Below are 13,394 nucleotides of genomic sequence, written 5' to 3' on the forward strand. Positions count from 1 at the left end.
GCCACTTGCTAAGTTGTATTTACATCCTGGCTGCTGACATTAGTTCAGAATATAGAGCTAATACTTAGCTAGGACATTGGTTTTTTTTCTATAAAATACCATAATTTTTACACACACAGAATCTCCACAGAAGAGAGGCTCCCTTTGTGGAGGTCCCAAACAGCAAAGCTTTAGCAGGGATTTGCAGTGTTGGCTAACCTAGGGATGGATGGATAGATAGGTGTGGGGTTTTGCTCTGTTGGTTGCTATGCAGCTGTGAGCACTGAAGTAGGAGAATATTCCCTTTTCTTATGGAGAAAGGGCTACAGTAGCAGTGCTATTGACTTGTTTTACATGGGAGGATGAAAAGAATGAAGAGTGGCCTCCTTTACAGAGGGAACTTTCGCTCTCTACCTTTGTAGTCCTTTTGTTGCACAGGCAGTCACAAGAATCTCAGGCAGGCTTCAGTTTTTATTATAAAACTACTGGGAAATCACAGGCAGCTAGAAATGGCAGGTTCTCACTGAAGTAGCCTTGTCAGCCCCTGACTATTACAGACCTTTTCACTGAGTAATCTCCGTACCTCGTCTTTGCCGGGCTCCACCAGGTACGTAACAACAGTGTGGATGCTGGGTGCCTCGGGATACAGCCAGTCCAGAGCAGTAACACTCATTTGTAGAACATTCTCCAGTGTGCAGATATGGTGGTAGGCTTTGCTGAACGCATGAGAAACTCCCTGTGAAAGCAGAATCCTCCAAATGAGCCAGACAGTTCCCATATGATTTGGGGAAAAAACTGGGGAAACGTTCATGTGGTAAAATGAAGCAAAATTGTTGTAACAAGTTACTTTAATCAGAACTTGTAAAGCTGAAAAGTGACTGAGAAATGTCTTTTATCAAATAAGGCTCTAAGGCTCCAGAACACGCGGGTCACAGCCACATCCTAAACTTAGACAAAGTTGGGTTTTAGTGGAGAGAGCCAAATTGACTGATAATATTGGCGTGCTGCGCTCCCTGCTGCCCAGATGATGCATCCGCAACGAGGCCGATTCTAAAGAGCATCCCAAAGAAATCCGGACTGCTCTTGCTTATAATTAGTCCACCATGTAAAAAGTAAGGTTTCATGCCACTTTATGGAAATAAACACCAGAGGTTCAGAGCCTCAGGGAAAAAAAAAGCTACTATATTTGGGCTTTGCACAGAAGTGCAATTAATTTACTAGTCAGGACAAGCTTAAATAAATTATTGATTAAGTGATACCTCCTAATCAATTACATAGAAGTTGCTGATCAGCAAGATATTGACAAGATTTTCTGCTTTTTTTACACCATATACAGTAAAAAGACGGCCCACAGTTATTTTCTTAGTTGTACATTTTATGTTTACTCAGAATGAACATGTAAAATTCATGTGGTCCCTAAACAGTTTTTTGAAGAGTGGTCTAACAAACGGCTTTCTGATGGTGCCCACCTGATAGAAACTGATCTCACGGGTCAGAAAGATGGTTTTCTCACATTGGTCCCGAAGAGTGTCAATTCCTAGAATGCCAAAGACTCTCCAGCGAGCATCATGCAACGGCAGTACCAGGAGTGAACCTTTTCTCTCCTCCACTGGACGGTCATTGTTCCAGAAATGGATATTTCCGTGGAGCTGAACTCTTGGAACATGGATTGGCTTTCCCTCTTCAACAGCTGCGAAGCTAAAAAATAAACTTATGAGGAGGTTTGTTAAGAGTAGCAGAAAACCTTTAGCAAAGCAATAAATACTGCAGCTTTGATCTCTCCCTGTTAGCTCCTTACTCTGACCACACCCAGAAATACCACATTTACCACTTGCATCCCAAAGACAGTGGTAATAAATAAGGCACTTTTCACCCTTAGGATATTTTTAAAACATCAATTAATGAATGTAATGAAAGGGAATACAGAAGTGAGCACCAGTTATATTTAATAGGTTAGAAGGAGCAATACCTAACAGACAAATACATCTCGCTTTTGGAAAGGAGAAGAGGCATGAAAGCTGTTTATAGTGTAAACACTAGGGAAGGAAAGGCATTGTTCTCAAAAAATATCCTGTGGATGTAAACTGGTGTTACAGAATTAATTTTTAAAGAAGAAAATGTAGGCCCAATATAATAGACTTTTGCTAAAGGATGAGATTTATTAGACTGTGAGCTAATCTCCCCAGGGAAAGGACTGAAATCCCAAACAGAGCAGTTGTAAGTATAAGGGCATGTATATGATAATGAATCATTCTCGTTCCACAGCAGCTCCTGAGGGGATGTCCTTTCCGGATTACTATATCAGCCTCTGTTTCCAGTGCACTCCAAACACTGCATGGTACTCCTACATTCCAAATATTTTTGAGAAAAAGGAAGAGTTATTTGCAGCTTTTCTTACCTTACTCCTTTCATGTCTCTGTAAAGTATCTGGTTTAGAACATATGGAGCATCAGCTGTGGTACATGCCACATAGTGTAGGAGAATCTGTCCCCGCTCTGGTGAGAGATGGTTCTCTTCCAAAAGGGCAATATATGCACTGATCTTCTTGTTATCCCCATGGGCTTCTGCATCCTAGCAACCAAATGTTTCCCATTACATTATGTACACTAGCCATTGGCTATTACACTTATTTCACATCCTTAGCACTTGTCTCATTTTTGCTGAGATGCTCTTCTGGGTCACTGATTTTGTACGTCATGCACCAACTGCACGACGTGTGTCTATGATGTGATCACATCTGACTGCTACGCCCTGTTACAAGCAAAAACACTTGGTATGTTTGATTGGCAAGGCAAATGGATTTCTTTTTTTCCTGCTGCTGATGGGTAGCAGTTCATATAAAAATAATCCCTAATTATAACCTGTGCCTAAGCAAAACTCCCATGGATTTCTTCTCCAATAGGAGGTTCCTTCGGAACAATCAGACAAACAAGTGCCAGAGTTGCTATTACAAATCTAGACAATATTGTAAGAACATTTCAGCTACCATGAGAGAAGTTTGGCTTTGATGGGGGCTTTAATGGTGAGGACAAACATCTAAAGTTGCAGCCACAAGTCAAAAATGTAACTATCATCTCCACTACAAATTAACCATCTTCGTCCCAAACTGAGTCTGCTGTGTTTCATTTCAGAAGTTCCAAAATTAGAACTCTGGATTTCCCAATTTGATCTAAGCAGCCCTTCAAAAAGTGAGACCTAAGTATCCATGTAATGCATTCTGTATTGGCAGAGCATGGACAAGAATACTTGTATTGCAGAGCTGACCTGTGACTCTTTCTGTGCGTAACCACTGGCTCTCCTGAACATCAGCTAAGTGCAGAAAAGCCCAAGGAAACCAGTCTCGGGCCAGCTTCCCATGCTACCTGTGAGTTCCACTCAAATGCATCAGGGTTTGAAGTTGGTGTCACAATCCCAACACAAATGATTCTTGTGCTCCCTGGGATGCATACCTGGGAGAGGGCCTTAAACACTGCTTTGTAAACTGGTTCCATGCTTGCTCCGCTGGTCTCTGCTGCTTGCTGGATATTGTGCAGCCATTTCCTCCTGGTTAAGCTTTGCAGGCACTCCATGCGACTTCGTTCCACACGTGTGGTCAGAAATTCCACCAAGTAATCAATAGCTTCATCCTCATCACCAGTGAGCTCGGAAGCAAATAACTCAAGGAAAGTCTGGAATGCCTGGGGGGATAGCTTCCCCACTCTGCTGAGCTTTGGGTAACGGGAGCAAAGGTGTTTCTTTGCTAGTAGGAGAAACAGAAAATAAGACAGGGACAGTCTATTTGAATAAAATGTTCAGCTTTTCTTGTGCAAAATATGAATCAAGCCCTAAGCTGGCTTTGGGTGGGGTGCTCCAGTCCATCATTCTGTGTTTCTTCCAGCCATCTCCTAAATGCAAGTTGTCATCCTGGCAGGTAATCTCCAGCTTCAAGACTGGATGCACCTTTTCCACTAGATGCCTACGTTCTCACCTGCTGAGAAAGAAACGTGCAAGGCATTTCTCCTGTGCCCCTTTTGTACCTCTGCAACACACTTCAAGAGTAAAGGTCAATGGAAAACAGGAAAGCTCCTTGGAGTTATCAAAAATTAGAGGTATCCTCACATCAGAACCAAGTTTTATGGGCACTTGAGGGGCTGGTGGGACTGGGCTGCGGGAAGCCATTCTGCATACAGTAACAGTAGTTGAGACCTTACAGAAAAACTATTCACCAATGCCATTAAAAATGTGAAGGCCAAAGTCTGCAGATGATTTCACAGATCACTTATATTCCTGGATTTTCCATTATACAACATTTGTGCAGACATTATATTTTTCTTTGAAGCCTTCCAAAGTAACTATCATTCTTAATTACCCTTCTTTAGGTGCCTTTGATGAATTATTGAAATAACATTTGTTTGTATCTGATAAACAAAGAGCAAAGAAAACGAAAGCTCTATTGAAGTCATACAGAGGTTGGACAATGGTGCTCTGGAATCACCTGTACTGCACCAAGAAGTGTAGATGTGGAACCAAAGGAGCAAGAGAGCTTTTATAAGAAAAACAGGGTTTAGAAGAATAAATTAGTATGAAAAACATCTAAACCAATGAGGTGCTGCGTGTTAGCTCCCAGCGGAGTGAAGGAGTAAAGACGACTGTGCAGAGGCTGCTCCTTCCCATCTTCCGCAAGGCTGGGGAGCAGAGCCATGCCTCTGTCCCCGTTTTCATGTCCCAGAGATTGCAGCTGAGCCAGCCCAAATACCGGCAAATAAGCTGCAGTGGAAAGGTCTGGCAGAGTTTCCTTTTGCCTGGAGGAAGGAGGAATGAGGAATGCCACAAGGGTTAGATGATGATTCCCAAGAATCGCTTTCCTGTATCTACTCACAAAACTTCCAGTTTGCCCAGAAGACAACCAGGACTCATCTCAGACTTGTAATTCTTACAGATTGAGCATGCAAACGTAAATTTACCCCATGGGTTTCTCTTCAGACGTTACTTAAATCAGCAGCCAGCCCACCGGAGCCGTTCGGGCCCTGTGCCCGTTCCGCCACGCCGCAGCTCCGGGCTCACGGGGGTGCTCTTGCACAGCCGCTGGAACTCGCAGGCAGGTTCCTGGCTTCGGAAACCCGGGATTCTCCGGCTGCTCGGCCCCAGCTCCGCTTGCCTGATCGTGCTCCTGGCACTGCCATGACGAACACTTTCATCTTTTTTTTTTCCTGCATCCTGATTTCAAGCCCTGTTGGACCCGAAGAAGTAAAGCAAAGGAAAGGGAGCTACACGTCAAGCCTCTTCTTGCTAGCAAACAAAGCAAGCGGTGATATATAGGTAGAAATGTGACTTTGCTGGTAAGCAGGGAGTATTTTGTGATCAATACACAACGGGCTCTAAGGAACAGTGTAATAGAAATGGCTGTGATTAATGATGCACAGGAACTGCCCTGATTGCCTCCCAGCGCACCCAAGGCACGCATGTTTATAGGGGCTGAGAGCCTCCTCCTTCCCCCACCGAAGTCAGGGGCATTTTATCACTGATTTTAGCTGCAGAAGTAGCAAGTACTAACTGGCCCCAACCATGGTGGAGCTGACTGTTAATGCTCTCTTATCTTGCTCATCATCTAAAGAACATTCAGCATTTTTTAAATTTAATTTCTAATTTTCTGACAGAGGATGGAGAATTTTTTGATGCTATAAAAATGTTTGGATTTTCACCTCCACTTTTCCCTCTCTTTGAAGAAAGAGATAAAGAAAGAAATAAACATTAAATTGAACATGGCATTCATTACTGAGCCACAGCATAATGAATTATTTTCCCTGTTGTATCTGTAACATTATGCTTTTCTCTTATAAAGAAAATAAAATAATTCTGTTTTTAACCAGAAGGAGTGCAATGTCTATGAACCCTTCCCCCAAACCTGCTTGTTCCACAATGTCTTTGAGAGATTAGGCTGAAGATGCTAGAAATAGTTTTATGTTGCTTGTAGGTGGTATTGATTTTGCTATGCTATCTTACTATTTATTTGTCCTTTAGTTTATGAGCCCTTCGTGGAAGGGAGTATGTCCTCCCATATTTCTGTAGTATGTTCTGGCAAGCTTTGAATGCAAGAGAGCTGTAAATTGCCAGTTTCTTCTGTGCTGTGGAGCCTGGAGATACCGGTGTGCTCCCCACCACACGAGCTGCCTCAAGTGAGCTAAAGGATAAAGAGATTTTGGTGGTTGCCAAAATGAGCTGGTTTTAGTAATGTGCAGCAGAACAAGCAATGTGAAGATGAGCATGGAGATGAATAAACCAGTCCACTCCACCCAAGCACACATGTAAACATGTTCTTAATTGCTAATACAGAATTTCAGGGCACCTGATGCCCACGCGTTAATATGTATGAGGCTGCCAGACAGGTCCAGGTGAACCTGCAGCACTTCTCTCTGACCCAAGTCTTTTCTGTCAAGCACCAAATTTGCTAAGTTCACTCAGAGAAATGAACCAACAAAGAAGTGAGAACAAAGTTGCTATCTAATTCATGAGAGGATTACTAAAGGCTATTTGAGACCCATAAGGAAAGCTGTTCTTCTCTCTTATGAGATACATTTCTGCAGATAGCACAGTAAAATGTACCTTTAAAAATAGCTGGGTAACACAGATGGGCTAGACTAAAAGTACAAACATGTCCTCAGGCTTTATGTGTGTTTTTCACTGCCATATCACAACTATACATTGCATGTTACAGCTGAAATAGTTTTTCAACACATCACAATGTCATGAAAGCATTCGGCTGCCTCTCTGACTGGGAATCTGTCACAGGAGGAGGGGATGAAGCTATGCAGTAACAAGTAGGTCTGGAGAACTGTTCCTTTTCATTTTAGACATCATACTGTGCGTGCTTAAGGCTGCTTGGAAAACCAAAAAATGACTGGTGCTTGCCAACAACTTGATTAGCGCTGTCGTTGAATGGTTTAAGGCCTACTGTGTTGGCATTGTTCTCTCAGAGCAGAGCTGTTTCCTTACCCTTCCTCAAGGCCTCTTTTTCCGTCCCTTCCTTGAATGTGCTTAGAACGGCATCCACCTCTTCCAGGTTCAGAAACCCAGATGCATTGCTGTCCCACTTTTCAAAAAGTGCCTCCAGAAGCAGTTTCCGTTGGGCCAAGCAGGAAATGCGGTGAACCTACAACAGAGGAACAGCAAGTCTGATAATTCCTGAACACTGGTGCTCAGTGTCTACACAAATACGGAAAATGCAGTATATCCCGTGGCTCAGGACAAATCTGTAAATACACAGCTCAGACCTGGAGATAAATCATGAAACCTGGGAGATATCTGGAAACATTAAACACAAGTGACAGTTCAGTTTTACCAGGCAGAATCAGCACTGCAGAGGGTTATTTCCCAGTGAACAAATTAAGTCTGTGCTGGATCTAAGATGAGAGTAACTCAGGTAAGTGCAAGTTTCCCAGAATACAAATGTCTTCCCAGCAGAAACTAACCACAGCCTTGTTAGTAACACCCAAAGACGTGACGGTTTGTATTTCTGCACATTGTTATTTTGCTGGTGCTGCCCTGAAGTGCGTGGGCTCCAAGCAAATAATGTAAAATTTGTCCTTTAAACCCAGTCTTTCACAGCATACAGTGATAAATGGCTGGAGTGGACTTCTTTCAAAGGCCAAAATACTGGCAGTGTGTGTTGTGTTCAGCATGAGGACAGCAGAGCCGTCAGATCCAATATCTCATCCAAATTAGGTCAGCAGCACAGAGGGAAACTAGACAGAGGTCTGAGGAAAATGCAGCTAAAGAGGCTACTATGGACAGACCCACCACAAAACATATCTGTATTCTGAAGTGGTACGGGGCACCCTGATGCTATCCATGAGGATATTGCTGAAGGGGAATATATTTTTTCAACACATGGTAAGAGCACCTTGTAACTTAAAGGCAAAGAAGCATGTGCCCATTCACATACAGCCCTGCACAGAGCAAAACCAAACGACCCTTGTTTTAAAATCCTCCCCAAAACATCCACAACCTCACATGTACATGCCAGTGCAGTAGGTCAGAGATCAGGCTCTTGGCTATTATCAATGTGAATAAGCAGAATGGAATGTTTTGAGCTCTTTCACAATTAAATATCAACCTGCTGTATCACCGAGTCCAGCTGTGGAACTGACAGACAACCTCTTACAGGATGAGCCTGTCATCACTTCTAGAGCTAAGGGCTAGGGAGGGAGGATCCATATGAAAACAAAGAGGTAAAAGATTTATTGAAGAAACAGGGAATGCAAGGCTGCAAGTGAATAGCTCTGCCAGCTTGAGATTAAAAGTTGACTGTCAGTATCTGTAGGCATTTTCTTGTTTTTTTGTTTGGACATGGGATCAGCAAAACTTATCAATATTTACTTTTTCTAGTTGTTCCATTTTTTCCTCTTCTGTCTGTTTGTATTCTTCTTTGATAAATGCAATAAGCCTCTTCACAGTAGGCAGAGAAATGTCTTCACCAACAAATGTCTCCATGAGCTGTACAAACTGTGGCAGATTGAGGCAGCTTTCATCAAAGGCACTCCTAGTACGAGAAGCCCAACGGTTCTGAATCTCTGCCATGATGGGATGTAAGTCTGAAAGGCAGAAAACACAGTGTGTCACAGGAAACCAAATGCTGCCCTAAAATCAGCCACGTGGCAGATATCAAAGCAGTCCTGAATACTGCACTTGCTATCCAGTGAAGTTACGGCTGAATATGGACTGACTCCATGCTGACTAAAGGCCTTCTCTGCTTATACTTTTCTAATAGTCACTCTTCAGATTTATGCTGCAGTCTGGCATGGATGCTATCATACAACCTGATCAAACAACTGAATACAGGTGAGCTGAAATTACTGTTAGACAGCAAGTGATTGTCCGAGACAAAGAGTACGCTGCTCTTCTCTTGCAGTCACCTTCAGGAATTAGTGTTGATATTCTTGCCCAGACTTTCAGCTCACAGTACTGGCATGTCTGCAGACACTACCAGCTGCTATGTGCCCGAGTGAACACACAACTTAGTGACCAAATACCTGGAAATCTAGTGTTCTCACACTTCCAGTCCTCTGGAATTCTCGCTCCATTTCTGCAACTTAGGTCAGAAGTTGGAAGGTCACCTGATGAAAGATAAAATATACTTTGTAATGATATAAGCTTTCAAAAAAAGACACAAGATACAGCTTTTATAGAAGCCTTTAAATACATATATCCAAACTAGAGTTTCTAAAGCAGATGAAAATAGCTGACATGAGCAGTCACCTGACCATGGCACTTCAAACTCCTGGCTAGCTTCAGCTGGAGAATCCTGTCTGTCTGAGGGTGCTGTACCTGCAATTTTAAAAATAAATCTTCTGTGAGCCAGAGCTTACTAGTCTGAGCATCCTCCTGATTAATATGTAAAATCTACCTCTGTGTTTCTGGAGTCACCCTTGTTATCAGTAGCTATTTATTTTTACTGTCTGCAGATACTGCTTCCTGAAATTCACCTGGTGAATGTTACATTTCTTAAGCCCAGCTACAAATATCCATTTTAGCAAGAACAATAAGATAACTTTTTTTCCAAGATAGGTTCAAAATTATATTCAGACTTCTTGTTTCCATCCACCTTTCTCTCAAAGAGCATCATACCATCACATCATTGTTTCTGCAAGAATAGGGTGGGAATCCGCTCTGAAGATGGAAGTACTGCGTGCCCCAAGCAATGTGAGATCTGTGCATCCAGGGACTGGCTGAATGGCAGTGCGGAGTACTGGAAGTTAATCACAGACAGCTGTAGGTACCACTGGGCTGTACCATCAGCTTTACAGCTCTTTATGTAATAAGCCTGTCACTAGACTGCTCTGGCAATGTAGATGCAGTTCTTGCAGTGATTTAAACTGTGAGACACAAGAGTATATTCACAGAGCACTAGCAAGAAAGTTGGTCCTTCTAGCATGTTTAAGAAAGTTCCTCTTATGAAACATACAGTGCCTGACCACAGCCTTCCTACAATGTGGGCCTTTGTATGCAGTAAGTATGATATTCCTTTGGAAACACAGTGAGAGATTAAAAGAAAAGGTTCCTGATATATGACCCCATAATTTATCTCCCTACGGGCGATCATAGCCTAAAAATTATTAAAAGTCATTTCTATATTTAATGTGCTCAAGGTCCTGTCTTGCTATTACTATTACAGAGTGAAACAGAACATGAAGTTTCTCATTATTACAAAAATGCTGCTGCTTCAGAAAGTCCCTCAGTGCCGTGAATAAAGATCACCGGCAAAGTGACTCACCTGCCATCCTGTGAGAGGAACACGCTCTGAAACCTCGGCAGAAAACATCATGCTTTCGCATGGCTTATCATTTTGTGTATTCAGAATTCACTCATATGCTTTCAATAATTTTGAAATTGATTAAAAACACACCTATAGCTAAACCAGTGCAAATGTATATGTTGAGAAAGATTAATGTCTGCCAGAATAAAGGAGAATGCTTTACCTTTACCCTGCTCTTGCAGAAGGTCCTCATCCTGCAGTCTTGACTCTAAGCTTGTCTCTTGGTCAAGCTGGCTGCCATGCTGCCTAGAATAACTCTCTTTTTGTGCAGGAGTTTCTTTCACAACCTCTGCAACTGGAGCATCCTGTTTGGAATCAATGATGTCCATGTCAGCCACAGCTCTGTCTTCTAAAGTCATGGTTGTAGCTTCAGGTGTTGGTCCTGAAATTGTGTTGGTTGCCTCTGCAATCCGATTGTCCTTCTCCTGACTAATTTGCCCTTCTGAGCCAGGTTCTCTGTCCAATATATGATAATCTTCTCTATTTTTTTCTGTATCAGGCTTTCTATCCAGACTAAATTCCTCTTCCTCCACCTGTTCTTCAGATCCTGGTTCTCCACCTCTACTGAGACTGTACCCAGTAGAGGCTGATCCTGGGGAAGCTTCCTCCTGTCTGTCTGCCCTTGCAGACTCAGTTTGCACCTCAGTTTCGATGTCTTCATGGAAACTGGATTTCTCACTATGTATTGTATCTCCATCCAAATCACTGGCTTCAAAATCAGTGCTTTGCACTGCTGACACAGCATCCTCATCTTCCTTGCTCACTTCAGCATCACTTGATTCTGCTGCTTGGTTTTCTTCCTTAGAAATTCCTCCAGTCTCAGCTTCACTTATGCCCATTTGTTCAGAAAAACCTTCGCTGACACTAGGTCTTATTCGAGATGTGCCTTGTCTATTATCATCTTCAGGATCATATGCTAAAATCTCTCCCTCAGAAATTCCTGTTTGACGCAAGACTAACTTTTCACTGAGCTCCTCACAAACTTCCTGGTCATCAAAGCCTCCCCATAAATCCACAAGTTCAATCTCTTGCAGCTCAATTATCGGCCCTAAAATAGAAGATATATTGAAAAGTTGATAGTTTGCATTGGTTTTATGTTCTCCAGTATTGCATAAGAAAATTTAAAGAGTAAGAAAAAAAGTTATTCCCTAAGCAAATACAAACTATCAGAACTACCTTCTGCAACCATGCATCTCAGAAACACAAAAATTCAGAATAATGTCTTTGCCTGGAGAGAACAGCACTTGTTATTGGGTATTACACCATATTTCTTTCAAAATAAATGTTTCATAATTCTCCATACTAAGAAGGAAAGCTATTTGCCTTGCATTTGATCTTAGCAATTAATTAATGTCCAATGTCTTAAAAACCATTTTACTTTCATGTAGATAATTCTCTGAGTTTTTTCTTTATCCTTCCATGTTTCTGGAGAAATTTTAGTGTAAACATGAAATTAACTTCTAATATTGCCCAGTAAGAAAGAACAATTGTTTCAGGAAAAGTAGTCTTTCTTTAATCCTACTTCCAAAAAGTACTTCAGAATCTTGTAGGAAGGAAAAGTTTTGGATGCAGAAGTATTGCTGAACATTGCATCACAGTTTGCAAAACATGTTTGCAAATTATGGTGTATAGGTCACAGCATTCATTTGGGTCCTTTTTTAGGCTCTGTCCGTTTCTGGTAACTCTACTAAAATACATATTAACTACACAGCCTCATGTGAGCTGCTGATGATTTCATCACAACTGAAACATCCCGTGTACTTACACCGTCTTGGGTTACAGAATCCACTCTTAGCAATCACCGGGCTTCTGTCATAGAAGTCTGCCAGTAGGGCCACGATTTTTTGTCTATCTAAGAGACCAACCTAGACAAAAAGATTACAATTATTGGGTTTTTCCAATTGGGACATACATCAACATTTGCAGCACTACAAAGGCACCATTAGCTACGAATTACCTGTGACTGAAAATGATCCATTACCAGAACAGCAGTACAAGTATCAAAGAAGTGAATTTTTTTCATAGGGGCAAAAATTTCTTCTCTGGGCTTAGCTGGAACTCTTCATACATATCACTTTGCAGGCACACCCTCTTGCATATTCTTGAGAAATTACAGTTGGATGATTGTAACCGCTTCTGCCAAAGTAGTTCTTCATGTAAAGATCAAAGCTTCAGCATTTCACGCTTTGAGGACAGCTATTGATTGCCTGACAGTCCTGCAGAAGGATTTTCACATATTGTGGGCTGTGCTGTATTATGTTAGCAAAGGCACCTTGTGGTTTGATTTTGTGCCCCATCATTTCCTTTGAAGTATTATGTATTGGCAACTGCCTGGGAAAATAATTAGTCCAAAATTCTGACCTATTACGACAACCTCCATAATTTCCTTTAAAAATTCATACGCATTTGACCACAGGTATCCGTATTCCAGTGCAGAGGAACATGCACAGTTTATTAAGTCCTTGTTGCTCGGGGTGAGTGTATACAGACAATAAAACCAGGAAAAGACAATTAAATGGGTAATTTCCAATCAGGAAATTGTGAGTATAAAAAGCAAAGCAAATTTAAGTGATTACAAGTTTTCCATTTGATTATGAATTCCTGTTGTCATTATTTAAGTCCTGCCACCTTTGTAATCTCCCTCCCATTAGTGAAATACAGTAGTTAATTAGAGAACAGATTTACTTAAGTTCATTATTTGTAGCAGTAGCTCTCCAACTGAATTATTGATTCCCCTTTCACATTTTGCTCTTAGAGTAAAGACTGCAAAATGTAAAATTCACTGAGTTTTTAATTCCTTATGAACTTTTCCTGCCCTTAGGCTGAAGAAATAAAGGAAGAAGTTTGCTGCTCTTTTCTGGAAATGAGCTCAAGATGACTGCATTGTTTATAAACTAAAACCTTAATTAATGACATTGATATGAGGAACAGAGGATTTGAAAACAACTGAGAGTACTCCTCACTTACTGGTGAAGTGCCTCCCAAGGAGGCTAATACTGAAAACTAAGAGAATACGTCCCATTTCCTGCTACTGCAGCACCTTTCCTGTACAGGGAATTGAAAGCTTTTTGCAAATTCTGAGGGAAGGATCAGAACTGCAATGTAACCTATTGTTCCGTCTGGT

At 41.7% G+C, this 13,394-nt stretch overlaps 1 protein-coding gene across 2 annotated transcripts in view; it reads right to left on the reverse strand.

Moving 5' to 3' along the window:
• Positions 1 to 13,394, reverse strand: part of EFCAB5 (EF-hand calcium binding domain 5) — a 40,839-nt gene that overhangs the window by 5,029 nt on the left and 22,416 nt on the right. For both annotated transcript variants that reach the window (XM_086762916.1, XM_086762917.1), the window contains 10 exons: positions 12,036 to 12,135; positions 10,434 to 11,318; positions 9,214 to 9,282; positions 8,988 to 9,071; positions 8,335 to 8,549; positions 6,952 to 7,108; positions 3,429 to 3,718; positions 2,378 to 2,550; positions 1,449 to 1,677; positions 563 to 715 (listed from right to left, as the gene is read on the reverse strand). In XM_086762916.1, the coding sequence (XP_086619042.1) occupies positions 563 to 715; positions 1,449 to 1,677; positions 2,378 to 2,550; positions 3,429 to 3,718; positions 6,952 to 7,108; positions 8,335 to 8,549; positions 8,988 to 9,071; positions 9,214 to 9,282; positions 10,434 to 11,318; positions 12,036 to 12,135 (2,355 nt within the window). The remainder of the gene's footprint in view (positions 1 to 562; positions 716 to 1,448; positions 1,678 to 2,377; positions 2,551 to 3,428; positions 3,719 to 6,951; positions 7,109 to 8,334; positions 8,550 to 8,987; positions 9,072 to 9,213; positions 9,283 to 10,433; positions 11,319 to 12,035; positions 12,136 to 13,394) is intronic.

Source organism: Chlamydotis macqueenii, chromosome 19, assembly GCF_036417535.1.
Source record: "Chlamydotis macqueenii isolate bChlMac1 chromosome 19, bChlMac1.mat, whole genome shotgun sequence".
NCBI classification, from domain to species: domain Eukaryota; kingdom Metazoa; phylum Chordata; class Aves; order Otidiformes; family Otididae; genus Chlamydotis; species Chlamydotis macqueenii.